The 19,872-nt window shown below is 36.2% G+C and overlaps 2 protein-coding genes across 2 annotated transcripts; both read left to right on the forward strand.

Annotated features, from left to right (window-relative positions):
* Positions 1-1,098: 1,098 nt before the first annotated feature.
* On the forward strand, positions 1,099-2,037 carry LOC113910192 (olfactory receptor 4K3-like). Its single transcript, XM_027572117.1, has one exon. The coding sequence runs from the start codon at positions 1,099-1,101 to the stop codon at positions 2,035-2,037; it is 939 nt and encodes a 312-aa protein (XP_027427918.1).
* A 12,904-nt stretch (positions 2,038-14,941) lies between these two features.
* Positions 14,942-15,875, forward strand: LOC113909917 (olfactory receptor 4F21-like). Its single transcript, XM_027571592.2, is given in 2 exon segments — positions 14,942-15,100; positions 15,102-15,875. Coding segments are annotated over 2 exon segments (933 nt in total).
* The last annotated feature ends 3,997 nt before the right edge of the window (positions 15,876-19,872 follow it).

The following is a 19,872-nucleotide window of genomic DNA, read 5'->3' on the forward strand; positions in this document are numbered from 1 at the left end:
GAGGAATACAAACAGAAAAATAAAAAGCAAAACAAATAAATGCTTTTAAGGTGCTTAACATAGACTTGGTACATAAGAGCTACTTAGTCAACTCTATAATCTGAACTTTAAAGTCTGAAAAAATAGCATACTAGAAAGATACGGAAATAAAGAGAACAAACGAAAGAGTGGAAAAAGAGAAGGAATGAAGGAGAAAAAGACTTGGCCTCCTGGCTTACAGAAAACAGTAAATATATGTATTTCCACAGAGGTCAATTTAAACAGTATGTCAACAGTTTAGGTACAAATGAACTCCCATGAAGAACAGTCAGGAGTAAAAGTAGCTTTCATATGTCCATAATTTAATCCAATCTCAGAAAAGAAATCTCTGTTACCAAGGAGAACCAAGGACCAGTCAATGTATGTTCATAAATAATGTTACTCAGGCCAAGGAATATACATAAGTTTGTAGAAATATACTTTCATGGGAATAATTCAAATGCAGGGAAATACTGGATATTACAAATGCATAGTCAGCATCTGGGGTCTCTTTTGGAACACCAATATCTTTTCTCAAGTTATTTGATGAACAGTTTTCCCCAGAGTTTCTGAAAGTTTGGTTCAGGTCAGTCTGCTAACACATACCCACTTAGCAAGAGATTTGTTTCTGAGAAGCATGTTTTGTATCAGAAAGGTAGTATTCAGTTATTGCCCTGGGGGGATAGAACCTCTGAATATATTTTAAAGCTATTCATTCTCCCTGCAGAAGAGGTAGATTCAAGCCTTGGAGAAATTATTTCTGTAATACATTACTACTGACATTTTTCATCAGAATATTCATTTTTGATTCCCATAACAGCTATACTTCTGATAGGTAAGGTTTCTGAACCATCCTTCTTTACTTAGCTCCCCATCTTGACTATAAGACTGTGTCTACCTATAAATTCAAGAAAACTTTATTTTCAATTTTCAGCTACTACAATGGTAAGATTTGAATTTTGCCCGTGAGTAGGACTTATCTGCTCTCTAGTACCTGAGCATTAATGAGGTTCTTCTTTCCATTCTAGAAGTTCTTAGTTCATCTCTTTCTTTGGGCTGCATTAGAACACCATGTACTAAATGGAGAAAGCAAATCAGTCTGTAATGTCTGAGTTCATTTTTCATGGACTTTTTGATTCAAGGGAGCTCCAGACCTTCCTCCTACTGCCTTTTTCTATGCTCTACCTGCTGACTGTTGTGGGCAACCTCCTTGTTGTGCTCTTATTCATCACGGATCCTCATCTCCATTCCCCAATGTACTTTCTCTTAGCCAACCTCTCATTTGTGGACTTCTGCCTTTCCTCAGTAACTACCCCTAAATTGACCACAGACTTCCTAAAGGATAATAAGACCATCTCCTTTGGCGGCTGCATGACCCAGATCTTTGGTGTGCATTTTTTTGGAGGGGATGAGATGGTGCTGCTAGTGACAATGGCCTATGATCGTTATGTGGCCATCTGCAAGCCACTCCATTACTCCAGCATCATGGACAGACAAAAGTGCATCTGGCTAGTGTTGATAGCATGGATCACTGGCTTTGTGCATGCCATGAGCCAACTAGCCATGATTTTAGATCTGCCCTTCTGTGGACCCAGAATAGTGGACAGTTTTTTCTGTGATATCCCTTTGGTGATCAAATTGGCCTGCATGGATACACATACTCTGGGAATGTTGATAAATGCTGACAGTGGGATCTTGGCAACAACTTGCTTCATTCTCTTACTGATTTCCTATACCTATATCCTAGTGATTGTTCACCTTCATTCTAAGGATGGAGCATCAAAGGCACTCTCTACCTGTACTTCCCACATCACAGTGGTGCTGCTATTCTTTGGACCCTGCATCTTCATCTATCTGTGGCCACTTAGCATCACTTGGGTGGACAAGTTTCTTGCTGTGTTTTATACAGTAATCACACCTCTCCTGAATCCAGCCATTTATACACTGAGAAATAAAGAGATTAGGAATGCCATAAAGAGACTGGTAAGTCAGCATATGTATTCACAGGATAATTTTTAGTTTTCTCATGTAATCAGAAAATGCATACCAATTTGGCCACGTTTTGACCTAAAAACTAAACTGGAAATGTGACTTACTCATATCTGTAAGCTTGAAGTATTCCCAGAAGTATGGTTTGTGTTTATTTCATTACAAAAATATGTTCAAAAATCCAACACTTGGGATGTCTAGTTGGCTCAATCAGTTAAACCTCTGATTCTTGACTTTGGCTGAGGTCACAATCTCAGGGTCATGGAATCGAGCTCTACATCAGTTTGCATGCTCAGCTGTGATTCTGGTTGAGGAGTCTCTCTCTCCCCCTACTCCTCCACCCCCTTTCTCTCCCAAATAAATAAATAAATCTTTTTTTAAAAAATCCAACACATATTCCCACCACTTGGAGAGGATAATAATTGATAATCCTAATTTGCATAAATATGCCTTTGTATTTATTCAAAGATTACCAGATGATAACAATGATAATTATAAAAATAATCACTGCTACCATTATTTAACACTACCAGTGTTCCCAACACCATGCTAAACATTTTACCTAGCTTATGTATTACTACAAAACCACTCTGGGTTAATTATCATTATTCTCATTTCTAAAATTACATGATTTACTCACCCTAACTCTAAGCTAGACAAGTTACTAAAGATACCTGAGTGGTCTACATCTACTTAGAAATAAATGAATCGACCTGTAATAGTATTGCCCTCGTACTCCACAGCATCACCCCTATAGTTCAAGTTTCCAAGTCTTCATTGTTGATTTAAAGTTGGAATTTCTCTTGACTTTTTTTGGTTAAATACACAGGAAGAAGCATTTGTAATCCCTTGAAACATTACTTCCTTAGGTTAAAAAATGATTTTTATGATTATTAATTTTACCTTACATTAAAGAAATAAAAAAGAGAGAGAGCTGGGAGGATGGGGAAAGAGAAGAGTGTGCTGCTTCAAAGCAAAAGAAATTTAGAGTGATGAGAAGAAAGCCAAAAAGAAACCATCAATGAAAACAACACGATAATTTTATACAAAGATCTAAAATCCTCCTAGAAATGAATAAAAAAGATGACCCAAAATGGGAGACAAGGGACAAACGATTTGAACAGGTATTTATTTATGAAAAGAAATACCACGGGACACTAAAGACTCAACCTCATTAGTAATCAGGAAAACGTAACTTAAGATCATAATGAAATACCACCTTACAACCTGTTAAATGGGTAAGAGAAAAAATCTGACAGTAACAATTATTGTTGAGAACAGTGTACTGATGTGTATTAATGGAAATGTTATGCCCTCCTGGTGGGTGAAAATGGACTTAACCCTTGAAAAACAACTTGGCATTGTCTTGTAAAACCATACATGTGAATATGTATGTCAGTAACTGGCTGCTGTTTCCCAGTGTCCGTATGCCTATTCCTCCTATTACCAACAGAACAGCCCCCAAGATTCATCTGGACACATGACCACCCAGTTGCAGGGTAGATTTCCTAGTCTCTGCTGCTAGATGTGGCTACAGGAGTTCTGGCAACAGATTAAGAAGTAACTTGTGAAACTTCAACCATCTCTTTAAAGACATCAACTCCATTTTCTCTTTGCCCTGTCCCAGTGGCTGGGCACAGAACAACTGGAGCAGTTGCTTTGGAGTCAGGAACGAAATCTCCAACTTGAAAGGAGCAGAGCTAATGCTCCAGCCAGGATACAAATGGCCTTCAAAAAACAATAAGAACAAAAACCCACATACCACACTAACTTTCTTTCCTGCAGGTTTCAAATAGGCCACTTCGGGCCAATAGACCTAACCAGTTTTTGCTTTCTAGGGAAGCCCTCAAACAACAACCCCCAAAATGTATGCTATATTATACATAAATAGTAAAATATACAGGATGAAAATGTGTGCATTTTGGCGTTATTGTTAGTAGGGTTAGACTGGGCAAGACCAGTCATGTCAGCATCTTATAATCTTCTTAAATGAAACTGCTATTGTAATAGAGCATATATTATAGCCCCAGATGATGTATGCCATTTGTTGAATAAAATTCAATTGACACACCTTTATAATATCCTAATTTCTAGCTCATTCCTGTGAACAGAAGTCATGATTTCTTGTCTCCTATCCCTAGACCAATACCTAAAAAGTTAATAATGCCAGATCAATCTCTATACCAATAAAATAAAGTGATGACATAACTAAACTAATAAAAATATATAAATAATTATAGTTATAATTTTTAATTTCTGAAAATATTTTTAAAAAGAGAACTACAAACTATATCAAGAGCTGCTTGCAGAAGGAAGGTTTGGATGTTTACCCAAACCACATAACCATGAAACATTACTCAGATCTGTCTACCAGCATTCATGGGGACATAAGGCTTCCTGGGATATTTTTAAGATGAAATTATCTCAGCTGTACTCATTGATAATAAGTCTTTAGTTTTAGGAGCCACCATTTATTCAGAAGAGGTCCTACCGTCCATCTAATTTGTAAGCATACGATTTTCATTTAACTCATCAGCAATTCCACATAATTCACTTTTAAGTGATCCGTGTTTCAAAAAGAATCACAATGGAAATTAAGAAAAAAGTGTGTAACTGAATACTAACAAAAATACAATATCTACATGAGCACATACGGAATGCAGCTACAGCCATGTTTGCAGGGACTTTTATATATGCACATATTTTTAAAAGAGAAATGAGCCACATGAGTGACCAGAGTGTCCATTTCAAGAGAATTCACCTAAAGAAACTAGAGGAAGAAGATAACAAGAACAAAAATTGTTTAAATAAAAACATGTTAAATCCAAAGAGTCAACAAAACCAAAGTTGACTGTTTCATTATTTTTTTATTTTTTTAAAGATTTTATTTATTTATTTGACAGAGAGAGACAAGAGAGAGAGGGAACACAAGCAGGGGGAGTGGGAGAGGGAGAAGCAGGCCCCCTGCTGAGCAGGAAGCTCGAAGTGGGGCTCAATCCCAGGACCCTGGGACCATGACCTGAGCTGAAGGCAGACACTTTAACAACTGAGTCACCCAGGTGCCCCCAAAGTTGATTGTTTCAAAGGACCGACAAAATTGACAGCACATTAGCAAAACTGATCAAGAAGAAAATAAGGCACAAATACCCAATGCCAGAAATAAAAAATGAGACATCTCTACAGATGCTGCAGTCTTTAAAAATATTATAAGATGATATTACGTCCAACTTTACACCAGTAAATTAAAATTTTACATGAAATAGGAAAATTCCTATAAAAAACTAACTACTAAAGCAAAAGTATCTCAATGCAACTACATCTATTAAACAAATTGAACCTTTAATTAAAACATTTTCTGTCCCAATTATTATTGTCTCCCAGCTCAAAGTCCACCCTTTTATACTCTTCTTTCTTATATTGGGACTCTGCAAACCACATTCCTGTTTTGCCATCAGGCTGCCTTTTTTTTTTAAAGTTTGTTTTTATTTTTTGAAAAACCTACAATTTTACCCACTGTATATAGTGAACCAAATTTCTAAGAAATACTTTTTTTACATGGATTATGTTCTGATGATGGACCATGTTACAGGCAGGTTGTAAAGCTTTGGGCTTCCCCTCTGCTTGCTGTGCTGTGTGAACATTACCACAACTACTACAGTGATGTTTCTCTTCTATGGCAGGAGGTGAATTCAGGTTGCTGTTTCTCCAACAGTTTCAGAGCTAGCCTCACTGTACTTTCTTAGAGATAACACCAGCATGCGGGTACTCTATCTTCAAAAACTCTAGGTCCCCAGCCTACCATGCCTCTCTTCTGAGTTCAGAGAAACAAGCAATAGCCAAGACATACTCCAACCAAAAAGGGATTTTCAGCTCCATTGGACCCTTTTCTAAATAACGAAATTTCAGTAATTCTAATTTCTTATATTTATTCCCTCACCCTTAGGTGTAGTAGCTGTTTCCTACACTTGTTGCCTCCATGACAATAGAGAGCTATCTTTATACACTTTCAGATACCTAATTAACAACTTGATGCCTGCTTAATTTTTACATTAAACTCTGTTCAAATAATGTGTGTGTCCTCTTTGATGACTGATTCCTGACTGATACAGCTTTCCACAAAGAGAAGTGCAGGCCTAAATGGCTTCCCTGGTGAATACTGCAAAACATTTAAGAAAGAAAAAAGAAATACTTTTTTACATAAAGTTCTCTTGAGAAGAGAAAAAGTAGAAACACCTTGTTTTGGGCTGAAAAAACAAAGTTAGATAATTGAAAATATTATCCAGTATCAAAATTTACTAGTAATTCAAAGTATACAGAATACAATGGTCAAGAATGGAGACTTCTGAGACCACTAACCTGAATCCCCAAGTTTGCTCACAGTATTGTAGGATGCCTACCTGAACCAGATATAGCAATGAAGACTCAGCTCTGATAATGCATGAATAGCATCATTTACAGAAAAGGAGCTTATTTTGGTCATAAAACATCTTCAACGTTTACTCTGATAATTGGATAGCTAACTGACATTTTTCAGCTGATTCTATCCAATAAACCCATAAATTGCAGGCTAATTTACCATTAGCAACCTAGATAGGTCAAGTGTAGCCTGCTAAAAGGAGTCCATATATGAAGACTCCCCATTTTCTAACAATAAATCCTATCAAGTTGTCCAATTAGTATGCTTACAAGGAGACTGACCGGATCATTTCTATATTTCCTTCTATATTTTTTTCTCCAAGATGTCCACAGATTAGGAAGAAAGTGTTTCAGACCAATGCTAACACTTTGTCCAAATTCGTTTATGAAGCCAACATAAATTTGACATGAAATCGGATAAAGACACAAAAAGGAAAAATTATAGGCCATTCATTCTCATAAACATACATGCAAAACTCCAAAATTATAGCAAAGAAACTGGAACAATATATAATAAGAATAAAATACTATGTCAAATTAATTAATACCAGAAATGCAAGGTTGATTGGAAGTCAATCACTAGGTTAAAAAAGTGGGGGGGGTGGCAAATCATAGAAATATCTGAATGGATATAGAAAGAGCATTTGAAAAACTCCAATACACATTCATGATACAACTTAGAAAAGGAATTATAATGAAAATTACTTGAGCTAATAACATCTCCAGCACAAGTTGCCTAAAACTGGAAATGAGAAAAACATGCTTCCACTTAACACTAATATTTGGCATTTTATTGGAAGTCCTGACCAGTTAAGTCAGGCAAGAGCACTAAATAAAATGCATAAAAGATAGAAATGTGAATGAGGGCATGTGCGACATAATGGGGATTAAAAGGTGTACACACAGAAAAGAGACAGAAATAAATTTATTTTTCCTAGACAATATTTTTGTTTAAAAGTTACACATCCTTTCCTATAGACTCCTCAATCCAGGACCGTCTATCTACTTATAATAGCATTTAATATACAATATTGCCTGTTTCATTTGTTTTCCTAGATAAATGGTAAACTTCATGAGAATAGGAATTACTGAAGAGTAAAGAATAATATAAAGGCAGATGTAATAGCATTTTAGAAGCAAACAGGTAGGGATGCCTGGGTGGCTCAGTCATTAAGTGTCTGCCTTCGGCTCAGGTCATGATCCCAGGGTCCTGGGATCAAGTCCCACATTGGGTTCCTTGCTTGGCGGGGAACCTGCTTTTCCCTCTACCTGCTCTGCCTGCCACTCCCCCTGCTTGTGATCTCTCTCTCTCTGACAAATAAAATTTAAAAAAAAAAAAATTTTTTTTAAAGAAGCAAATAGGTAGTAAGGAAAAATGAGCTTCTTTTGAAACAAAGCCAAAAGTACCACAACAATGAAAAAATCAAAGGCTTCAAATGTTGTGAAATTTGCTATATAATAGGGAGGGAATTTCTAACACTGTACTTAGCCACAGGAGTGCACCACTCATGTCTCCCTTCAAGACAAAACTGACTTCACAGAAAGAACTTAACTGACAGCTTTTAGCTGTTGCAATTCACAGAGGCCACAGTCTGCCCAGGCTTCTCCCCTCCAATGATGGACAACAGCGGGCATACCAGAGCCAGGACATTTCTGCCCCGTGTGGAATTCTTGTAATGGGCAATCTTTGCTCTGGAGCCTCCCATCAACCTGACCGAGGCTTTCTCAGAGCCACACTGCAGTCTGAGGCTACTCCACCCAATCTCCCCCTTTCCCCTCTTTTTTCACAAGAGCCACATGGCATTTTGTTAGGAAGGCTTTCCCTACCACTACTGCTCTTATTCCCCTTCACAGACATTTCTGCCAAGAAATAGCATATAATTCTGCCATGGTCCCTGCTTCACAGAGTACCAGAACTGACACTAACATTTGTTTTTGAACACTTAAGTGTTCAAAATACTAAAAGGAATACTAGACTATAAGGGTTACCACCCAAAATTGTCCAGTCAAGCAGCAAACAAGTTTGCCTCAGACACCAGATCACCTACCCCACCCCCATTAAAATGCTATGATGACAGATGTATTGTAAGTAAGGTAAATTATTGTCCTGGGAAAGTCAATGCTATGAAATTAGGAATAAAAGGTAAAATGGTAAGACAAGTTGGTTTTTTATCTATTAATCATATTTGAACCAAAATATTCACATTTCTAAACAATTGGCGACAAAATGAATCACTTCTTCAGACTTTCGTCAAGTCAGTACAGATAATACATCATGCCGTTGCATAGTCACATTGCCTCACCCTTCCTTGTAGTTTATATTGCGGAGATGAGGAGGAGAACAAGTTGTCACTAGAGACTGTATCCTTAATTCTTTAATGCTGAACCTATTGCCTTCCCACTCTTTCATCAGGCCTGCCTGAAACAATAAATATTTGTGGATTCAACTTTGCAGAAAAAAGATCCTCAGGCTTTTGCAAGTTGTTTCTGCAGTTACCTTGTCTTGATCCTTCCTCGTCTACATAATTTACACTTCATAAACTAGACTGTATTCTTATCATTCTCAGACTCATTATATTCTCCTTCTTATTTGTTATTCACTATTTTTCTAGATCTATGTATAGGGACTTAGTCAATATATTTGCCATAAAATGCTTTGTCACTTTAGCTAAAAAGCACTGGTGTTCTGGAGCTAATCCCTCCAGAAAATAGATTCACCTTAATTAATAACTTCTGGGTGTCCTTTAAATAGAAAATCATTTCTTCACAAAAACGATCCCAAATAACAGCTGTACAGATGAAAATCCAAGCAATCCTGCAGTAAAACCCTAGGTAGGATACTCTGTTTGCTTATTAAGTGGTTTGTGAAGACTGAAAAACACCATTTAGGTATATTTAACCCATGAACAATTTTTTTTTCAAAAAACAAAAATTCCTTTGTCTCTAGAATTCTATAATAGAATAATTTTAGGTATTAAAACTCCAAGTGACATTTTTTGAGCTTAAATTCACTCTATCCTTTAAGCTATCATATTTTTCAAATGCCAATTAATTATTTCTCAAAATTCTAAGTAGAATTAGCAGTTAAGAGTGTGTAGTGGTATTTAGTCTGTTACACGATATTGATGCCAAACAGATATAATCAGTGATTCATGATAATGATAACTTTAAACAATTCTATAATTTATAAAACATCTGTAATGTATAACATCTCTAATCTCAAATTTGAAAAAATACTGTCAAAACCACATAAGCCACATAATTACTACTCATCACACAGACTCTTTAATTTCTCTGTTACTCTGTTCTGCATCTCATGTAACTTGACCCTTGGGGAAAAAGCCAATGTTCATGAAACTCCTAATGTCTTTAGACAGCCAATAAGGGAATAGATATTAGTTATTAATACCCAGTCCTGTAATTGGTTTCATTCCTAATGGTAACAACTATTTATATGTCTTAATAAAGATGAATCTAAAAAAGAGTGAATGTCTCCATGTTTCTCAATCCCTTGAAGCTGCTGAGGGTGAAAACCAGAGCCTGTGCAGTAGGTGGAAACCCCATCTTTAATTCTCCAGGATCTGGTTCCATAATCATCTCCTTTTTTATGTTCCCCACAATTTACTTCTCTACCAGTTCACCCTTTTCCTTTGTTAACTCATTTTATTTGAATGATTTTCATTCACATTGTTTTATATCCTTCTGGTCTTATTCTCAGAGTTAAAATTGTATGATAGATGAACATAAAATATTCTTCAAAGCTCTAGTATCTTTTTGAAAATAGTATGTGAAGTATATTGGGTCTCCCATCTTTTCTCTGAATATTAGGATCATAAAAACAAAAAGCAATATCTATGTCTTTGCTCTTCTATTCCTACTGAAACAACATGAAAAAAAACATGCTAGCTTTCTTTCTGCCAGATTTATTCAACCACTGTTACCAGTCTGAAAACTCTAGGTCTGTTTCCTGAAAATCATCAAAATTATCATATAGATAACACTTATTTAGTACTAGTGTATGTCTAAGCACTTTCTGATGTTTTCTTGTTTCAACTCATTTAGTCCTCAAAACAACCATAGGAGATAGAGACTGTTAGTATCTGCCTTTAACAGATGGAGAAACGGACACATCTGGCCCCTGAGCAACTCACACAGAACACACAGCAGGTAAATGGGGGATCTGGGAATGCAAACAGTTTGGGCCCTTTGTCTGTGCCCCTTAAACCACTGTGTTTTACTGTGTATTGGAAATGGCTCCTATATAAAATGTTTCCATCCCCTCAGTTTATTTTGACACATTTGTTTCAAATTAGAAAAATAAATATTACCTCTAAAAATATAGCAAATCAAGTTGGGGGTAAACAAGAATAACATTGTTTAAAATCCCCACCACGTGTAGAAATTTGGGGTGAGTCTGATACATTTACTCATGCAAAATGCCATTCCCCCCAAAATAAGAGGATTTTTTCCTCTATATATGTTTCCTTGACTTTGTGATACCTTTTCACACTAGTTATAGATTTAATATTCATTTTTAAACCTGCTTTGTATGAATGTATCCACTTATTTAATCACTATTAGTTTTAAACAATGTTTACAATTAGTTCACATTATTCAAAAGGTTCATAAGTAATATAAGGTTACAAATACATTGTTTTCATTTGTCTATTTCCTTTCAAAATCATTCCAATAGGATTAGTGAGGTTTTTTGGGGTTTGTTTTTTTTTTACTTTTATGACTCATTTGCCTCTGAATGATTGTACCACTTCACATTTCCCTTCAGCTGAGAATGAGAAGCACTGCTTCCCCAGTTCTCAGCAGCAACAGGCTTATTCATTCTATTGAGGAGAAAATAAAAAATGGAATCTACTTTCTGAATTTGGAGTAAATCTAGAAAGACCCCTTCAATCCCAAGTTTTAAAATTAATTCATACATATTTTATTAAAACTGTATGATTTTACTTGTACATTTAAGCTGTCTAATCATCCAGAACTTACTTTAAAACTTGCTATAAAATGTATAAGATACTTAAAATTTTATGTTCCAATGTTGAGGTACATGTTTAACAACTATCAAATATTCTGAATTTATTTTTTATTTTAATTCCAGTGTAGCTAACATAGAGTGTTGTATTAGGTTGAATAACTCTTTATTACCTACATAATTGTGATGCCTTTTTATCATATACTAAATTCTCTCTTTGTATCACCTTCTTAACTGTTATGTTTATCTGTTCAACTTTAGTCAACTTAATTAGCTTAATTAGTATAGGTTTAGGATATATTCTAATATCTTTCATAAAAAGCATTCTCATTTCTTCTCCAATTTCCACTTCATTTCCTTTGCAAAATTTTCCGAGCTTTAAAATGGGTATTTGAATCACTTTTTAATGTTCTAAAAGATTTTCACTGGACTTTTAATGAGCACTGCAGTTAACTGCACCAGATTGGTCAGTGAGAATTGATATTTTTATTACATGGTGTCTTTTTCCTTCCATTTGCATGGTCCATTTCCTATATCATACAGGGTTTCAATGTTTCAGAAAAAAATTATGTTTTTTCAGTAGAATACATACACTGAACATTTGGTTCATTTATAAATGAAGTTTCTCTTATCATATTTGACAGTTTTTACTGACACTACATTTATTAAAAGGATCTTATTAAATTTAATATTTCTTAATATTTGTCTTAAGTTTTTGAGGTAGACAATTGTGTGATTTGTGAATGAATATATTTTGCTACCTTCCCGTCAGTAATACTATTTGATTTAATCATATTGACCATATCATATGATTGAAACAGTGCTGCAGGCTTCCTTCTTTATATTACTGATTTTGATATTTCATCTGTAATCAGATTTTAACTACTGGCTTAAAAATTCTATTAGAATCATATTAAAAATATTTCTTAATCTTTTCTAATTTACTAAGAGTTTTTATCAGGAATCAATTTTGAAACTTACCCAGTGTCTGTTTAGGACATTCATTCCCTATAATTTTCATGGAAATATCTTCTGAAAACAAATACTACTCCTCTCTTTTCAAAGTATTAGGAGATATATGCTGTGGGAGTTCAAGAATTTTCTCTTGACACAACCCACTAGAGGGCTTTAAGTAGGAAAGCCACATGATTGTATTTGACTTTTGATAGACACATCTCAAATCAAACTATAGAATGGACTGGACTTGCGGAAGAATGGAGCAGAAAGATCCTGAGTACCCTTTTCAATTGTCAAGATGGGAAAATACATAGACTAGAAGCAGAATAAAATGACAAGAGAAATGGAGAGAAATTATTAAGAAATATTTGACAATAAAATTTGTGCAACTAGGGTGGATATAGGGCATCTGGGAAAATGGTAATGATATTATTAAAACACTGGAGTGAAATATAATGAGTTCAGTTCTGACACATTAACTTGAAGGTGGAGGCCAGACTTGGAATTTGTGTGAATTGCATACAGCTTTAAATATCTTGGTCTGGAGTCCAGTGATAAATCTACAGACAGAGAAGTGCCCATGTAGATACTACAAAACAGAAGGAAGGAGATCATTTGTGACTTTTAGTTAATGACTCTACATGCATCTTGGGTCCCAGATATATTTTGAACTTTTCACTATTACTTTAGTATATGGGTTTAGAATTTCATGGTTGCTTCACCTTTAGGCATAATATTAGCATCAAATGCAGGAAAAATGGACCAGGAAAATCCATCTGTACATGAAGATATGTCTTTATTTGGGAAAGAAAACCCTCCACAGATGACATTGATTTACAACTCACTGAACACTTCTGGGCCCTGTGAACTCATCTTACACCACCCAGGGCCAATAAAAATGTAATTATAGTAACTGGTTTAGAAAAATCATGTTAATATACTTTCAAGGTGGATAGGGCTACGCCCCTCCTAACTGAAGTGATTTCAGCCTCACTACCTGAACAAACAGAATTTCTATTGGCAAGAAGTGGAAGGGGAATGGCCTTTTAAAGAAGGCCAAAGCAGAAGTAATTACAGAAACAAGGGCATGATAAACAGGATCAAATCCTGCAGAAAGATCAAGGTAAATAATAACTAAAAGTGATTATTACATGAGGTATCTGGAATCCAAAGCTTCTTTCTAACAAACAGGAAATCTGTGGACACCATTTTTAGCTTATGAATGAACAGAAAGTATGGACCAGCTTGCCAATGAAGAGTTGGAGAGAGAAAAAATTGGAAAAGATACAGAGATTTGATTTTTTTCAAAAGAAAGTTCACTATGCTAATAATAGGTCATAATACTAATGCTATGCTTGTTATAGGTCAAGGAAATTTAAAGAGGAAGAAAAATAATTGATGGGTCTTGGGTAAGACCTGGGATATATTTGAAGGGGCTGTCCTTGAAGACCATAGTGCCATGATCTAGATCAGGAATTCTGGTGTCCTGCACCTGTAGATACAAATTCTGGCTCTGACAACTGATCCCTCTGGAATTCAGTTTCTCCACTGATAAAATGAATCTAATAAAACAGTTACTATCTTATGGAATTGTATAAAGTTAAAATGAGATAATGTGCTTAGTACAGTGGCTTGTAAGGAGGAATAAATAAGTGTTAATCTATTAATATTATCTTTGCTTAATAAATATTTCCTTACTAACAGGTATTTATTCTCTCATATCCAATATTTTATTTGATATAGAGATCTATGCATGTATCATGACAATATGTCTTGAACAAAGCATTATGAATAATTTCAATCTGAAGACCTGACATGCATGATAAATTGTACAAAAAAAAAAAAAAAACATGGGATAAGGTGAAGCAAGGTGAAATTTATTAAAGAGTTTCAGCCTTAAGATGTCTATTTGACCAGTGAAATAAAATATCCAGCTGACAAGAATATGCAAGTTAGTATGTGAGCATTAATGTGAAAGTGACAGAAATGTTAGAGATTATTCGGTTGTGAGAATACCTACATAAGTGGTCAGGGGAAATGTCTTGAGATCAGTGAAAGGAAAAAAAAATTGCCTGATAATGGAATAAGAAGGAAATATCCCCAATTAATCTCCATCTAAAGTACTCAAATTTTTTTTCTATTTTATATAATCACTCCCCTGATAATTATAGTAATTCTATTTCTTTGTATTTTTTCTTTTCCAATTATATGATTTCTAACTCTAGAATATGAACCATACAACAAACTAGCAGCATAAATAGGAAACCTGCATTTGATTTCTGGTTTGTTTGTTTGCTTGTTTGTTTTTGTTTGTTTGTTTTTTAGAGAGGGAAGGGAGAGGGGCAGTGAAGAGGGAGAGGGAGAGAATCTCAAATAGGCTCCACACTGAGGGACGGAGTCTGATGTGGGGCTTGATTTTACAGCCCTGACATCATGACCTAAGCCGAATCAAGAGTTGGACACTTAACTGACTGAGCCACCCAGGCGCCCCAGAAAACCTACATTTGTACCATGATTCTCACTCTTCTTTATTTTCTATCCTCAGGTGATTTGAAATCAGCTCTTCTGCCCAAGTCAATGGATGGACTAAATGATTCAGTGGTTTCCGAGTTTGTGTTGCTGGGACTCTCTAGTTCTTGGGAAACTAAAGTTTTTCTCATATTGATTTTTTCCTCAATCTATTTAGGGATCCTAGGAAATCTCTTCATTTTCTTTTTGGTAATTTTTGATTCTCACCCTACATTCTCCTATGTACTTCCTGCTAGCCAACCTGTCACTCATTGACGTAGGGCTTTCCTCTACGACAGTCCCAAAGATGATTAGGGACCTTTTAAATGATTACAAGATAATTTCTTTCCAAAGCTGCATGACACAGATATGCTTCATCCACATTATGGGAGGAGTGGAGATGGTGTTACTCATAGCCATGGCATTTGACAGGTACACAGCAATCTGTAAGCCTCTTCACTACCTGAACATCATGAACCCTAAAATATGTGTTTCATTTGTAATTGCTGGCTGGGTAACTGGGGTGATCCATGCTATGTCTCAATTGGCTTTCATTATAAACTTGCCCTTTTGTGGTCCTAATGAAGTAGACAGCTTTTACTGTGACTTTCCCAGGATCATAAAACTCGCATGCACAGATGGAGACAAGTTTGAGTTTATTATTGCTGCCAACAGTGGCTTCATGAGCATGAGCACCTTCTTCTTGCTAATCCTTTCTTATATCTTCATTTTGGTCATTGTCTGGAAACGTTCTTCAGGAGACTTATCCAAAGCATTTGTCACTCTGTCAGCTCACATTACTGTGGTGGTTCGTTTTTTCACTCCATGCATGTTTCTCTATGTCTGGCCTTTCCCCACATCATCAATTGATAAATACCTGTTCATTGCTGACTTTGCTATTACCCCTGTCTTGAATCCTGCCATCTACACATTACGGAACAAAGACATAAAGGTAGCCATAAAAAGATTGGGCAAACAGGGACATTATGTCAAATTTTGCTGACTGAATCTGGCTTTAGAGTTCTAAAACTATATATCTATCAGCCTATTGAATATTTTCACGAGGTTTCTGATACTTAACACATCCAGATCTGGGTATAACACCTACCTCACTGAATAGGTATCTACTTCTGTAGAGCATTTACTCATTACCTTTGCTACCATGGAAATTGTGAATCCACTACAATATGGGTTGTTTTAGCAGACAGCATCACTATCTACTAAATAATATTTATAACTGAAATTATGATCCTTTTGATAATAGAAGGATATAATTACTTCTCTTCCACTTCCCATAGGTTTGCAAATAAACTGCAAACTTGCTTTGGAGACTGTCAGGAATCATTATATCAAATATATGTAGGACTAGTAACTCTATCTAGTTACTCAGGTTGTACTCCCTCAGAAGAAGATCCAAAGACAAAAATTGATTGTCAGTAGTTTATTTGAAAGCTGATTTTTGGAAACATCATTAAGGATGTGGAAATTGAGACTAAGACATGAAAGATGCTTATGTTGATAAATGTAACAAAGTTCAAGCCTATGATGGTCCACTAAGGGACTCTATAAATTGTGGCTTAGAATTGCCTAATTGAAGGTAAAGGAAGCTGGAGAATTTTTTTTTTTCATTTTCATAGAGTGTGTTAACTCCTTAGTATGTCTAGACTTTCCCACACAGAATACTGTGCATTAAATGAAGCTGTCAGGTAGACTTTCGGGTATTGGCAGTAAAGAACCAACTCTTTGTTTGGAAACAATAAATGCCAAGATATATTCCACTTTTCAAAGACACTTAGTCTCTACTTAACATCACTTCATCCTGCTATAGATTTTTAAAGCAGTAGCTGGGTAAGATAATCCTGGGTTGAGAATCACTATTTTAAAAGTCATTATGGTTTTTCACTCAGTTCATACTTACAGACCTCATGTTATGTGCTAATTTCAAGTGTTTGGTCTCTACTAAGTTCTAGCAACAAGCCAGAAATGTTTTTTCCTTTGTTTGTTTGTTTGTTTCCTGGTTTCTTTCTTTTCTTTTTCCTTCCTTCCTTCTTCTTCTTCTTCCTTCTTTTTCTTTTTGTTTTTAAATTCCCTTATTGAAGTATAATTAACATATAGTGTTATATTAGTTTCAGGTGTATTCAACATGATTCAACATCTCTGTGCATTACTCAGTGCTCACAACTATAAGTGTTAGCTACCATCTGTCACCAAGAAATGTTATGACCATCTTATTGACTATATTCTAGATGCTGTACTTTTCATCTCTGTGACTTATTTATTTTGTAACTACCTTATTCCCCTTTATTTTATTTCACCCATACACCCATCCACCACCCCTCTGGCAAACATCAGTTTGTTATCTGTATTTAAGAGTCTGGGTTTTTTTTTATTTGTTTCTCTCTCTCTTTTTTCTTTGTTCATTGCTTTATTTCTTAAATTCCACATATGAATGAAATCATGTTTTTCTTTCTCTGTCTGACTTATTTCATTTAGCACTGTACCTTCTAGGCCCATCCATATTGTTGCAAATGGCAACATCTCATTCCTGTTTTATGGCTGAGTATTATTCCAGTGTGTGTGTGTGTGTGTGTGTGTGTGTGTGTGTGTGTGTGTGTGTGTTATATACCACATCTTTATCCATTCATCTATTGATGGACATGGGTTGCTTCCATATCTTGGTTATTATAACTGATGTTGTAATAAACGTAGAGGTGCATATATCTTTTCAAATTAGTGTTACAGACGTGTTTTCTTATTGTAAGAAGGCTGCAGAGGATGGAAGAGCATTGTTTTAAATCATAAAGATCTACACTGAGATTCACCTACAGAAGCCAACAAATTCTCGAGAGTATCCATATGTGTCTCAGTAAATTCAAACACCACCACATCTACCCTAGACCACTGGCCTTCTAGAAGTTATCCCCAAGGAGCAAGTCCATGAATTTGGGGAAAATATATTTCCCACTCTCTGGCATACATGTAACTTATAAAAATGTCTAGAATTTTGCCACTTCTTTCTCACCAAGTCCAACAGCATTATACCATCACTGTAATGAATCTGGATAATGTCCTATGGAATAGAAAACTGGAGAGCTGATAGAACCCTGAGATAGAATAGTGAATGTATGTAGCTGCATCTGCCAGGAGAAAGCAAAATGCTTCTGAAAAATTTTGCTAATAACTTCTGGGGAAGATGGTAGAGTAGGAGGACACTAAACTTACCTTGTCCCATGGATACAACTAGATGACACTTACATAGGGCAAATAACCCAGAAAAGGACCCAAAGACTAGCTGAATGTACTCCACAAATGAAGGTAGAGAAAGGCTATACTGAAGAGGTTAGGAAGGATGAAGACTCAGTGGGAACCTAAACCCTACAAGTTTGACCACAAGAGGGAAAGAGTCATGGGTGTGGAGAGGGGCAAGAAACAGACTAGTATACCAGGGACTCTGCAAAAAGAAGAGAAATCCCAACAGCATATGGCTTTGAAAATCAGAGGGGTTGAATTTCATGAATGCTTAGCACCAGTAACTTAAAACCTGGAACCTTAAAAATCAGCTGTCTCAACGATGTGGACAGAACTAGAGTGTATTATGCTAAGTGAAATAAGTCAGTCAGAGAAGACAAATACCATATGATTTCACTCATATGTAGAATTTAAGAAACAGAACAGATGAACATAGGGGAAGGGAAGGAAAAGTAAAACAAGAGGAAAACAGAGAGGGAGGCAAACCATATGAGATTCTTAACTACAGGGAACAAACTGAGGGTTGCTGGAAGGAAGGTGGGTGGGGAGAATGGGGCAACTGGGTTATGGGCATTAAGCAGAGCACTTGAAGTAATGAGCACTGGGTGTTGTATACAACTGATGAATTACTAAACTCTACCTTTGAAACTAATGATACACTATATGTTAATTAAATTGAATTTAAGTACAAAATTAAAAAAAAAATCAGCAGGCTCAGCTCTTAGAGAGCCCAGAGGGCAATAGGACCCTGAGACTTTGACCTTAAAGAGATAGCACAGCCAACAGCCCACAGAGATACAGCTTGGAAGCAACAGTTTGAAAGGTGTCTGGAGCTTATGGGAGGAAGAGTTAGTTACTAATCTCAGAATTCTCTGAGGGACTTCTCTAGGAATAAAGAAGATAGCAAGTGCCATTTCCCTTCCCCACCCCTCATCATAAACACACAACCATGTGCAGGAACCACCACTGCTCCAGCATTTCCTACCTAACTTGCTTACACTACGCCCCACCCCTCAAGCCAGACCTGTCACAGTATGGGTGCTGCAGTTCCCGCCCCCCCAAGACACGCACAAAACTTGCCAACACTGCACCTCCCCAGCTCCTGCAGAGAATGCCCACACCTTGTTAAAACTGCACCCCCAGCCAGCATATGCTTTGCAAAGTAATCTGGCTGGCCCAGTCTCCACAGCAGCTATGCATTCCCTGTGGAGGAAGAACAGCGCACACAGCTTGCAGCACCATAACACCCCCCACTGCCAACCAGTTTCTTCACCAGCTGGGTGTCCTCTGTGAGGTGGGCCAGCACCACCTAGGTAAAAATGCAAGTCAAACCCACTACTTGCAAGAGCAAGAGATGTAGGTGACTTTCCCAGCACACAGAAACAGACAGAGTATTAGGCAAAATGAGGAGTTAAAGGAAAACGTCATAAATGAAAGAATAGGACAAAGCCACAGCAGGAGACCTAAGTGAAAGAGATGTAATTAACATGCTGATAGAGAATTTAAGGTAATGATCATAAAGACACTCACTGGACTTGATAGTGGAGGACATTTGTGAGACCCTTAAGAAAGAGATAGGAAATGTATCATAAAAACAATGCTGTATATACATTCCAGATTACCACAAAAATATTTCCAGGTTTTTAACTGACATGAATTCTCAAATTAGCACTTTAAATGACCTCTTTCTCCTTTAGTGATTGCTTTAAACTCCTGAACTGGAAGAAAATTATCAAAGGTCAACTATCAAA

This window comes from Zalophus californianus, chromosome 6 (assembly GCF_009762305.2).
Source record: "Zalophus californianus isolate mZalCal1 chromosome 6, mZalCal1.pri.v2, whole genome shotgun sequence".
In the NCBI taxonomy this organism is placed as follows: domain Eukaryota; kingdom Metazoa; phylum Chordata; class Mammalia; order Carnivora; family Otariidae; genus Zalophus; species Zalophus californianus.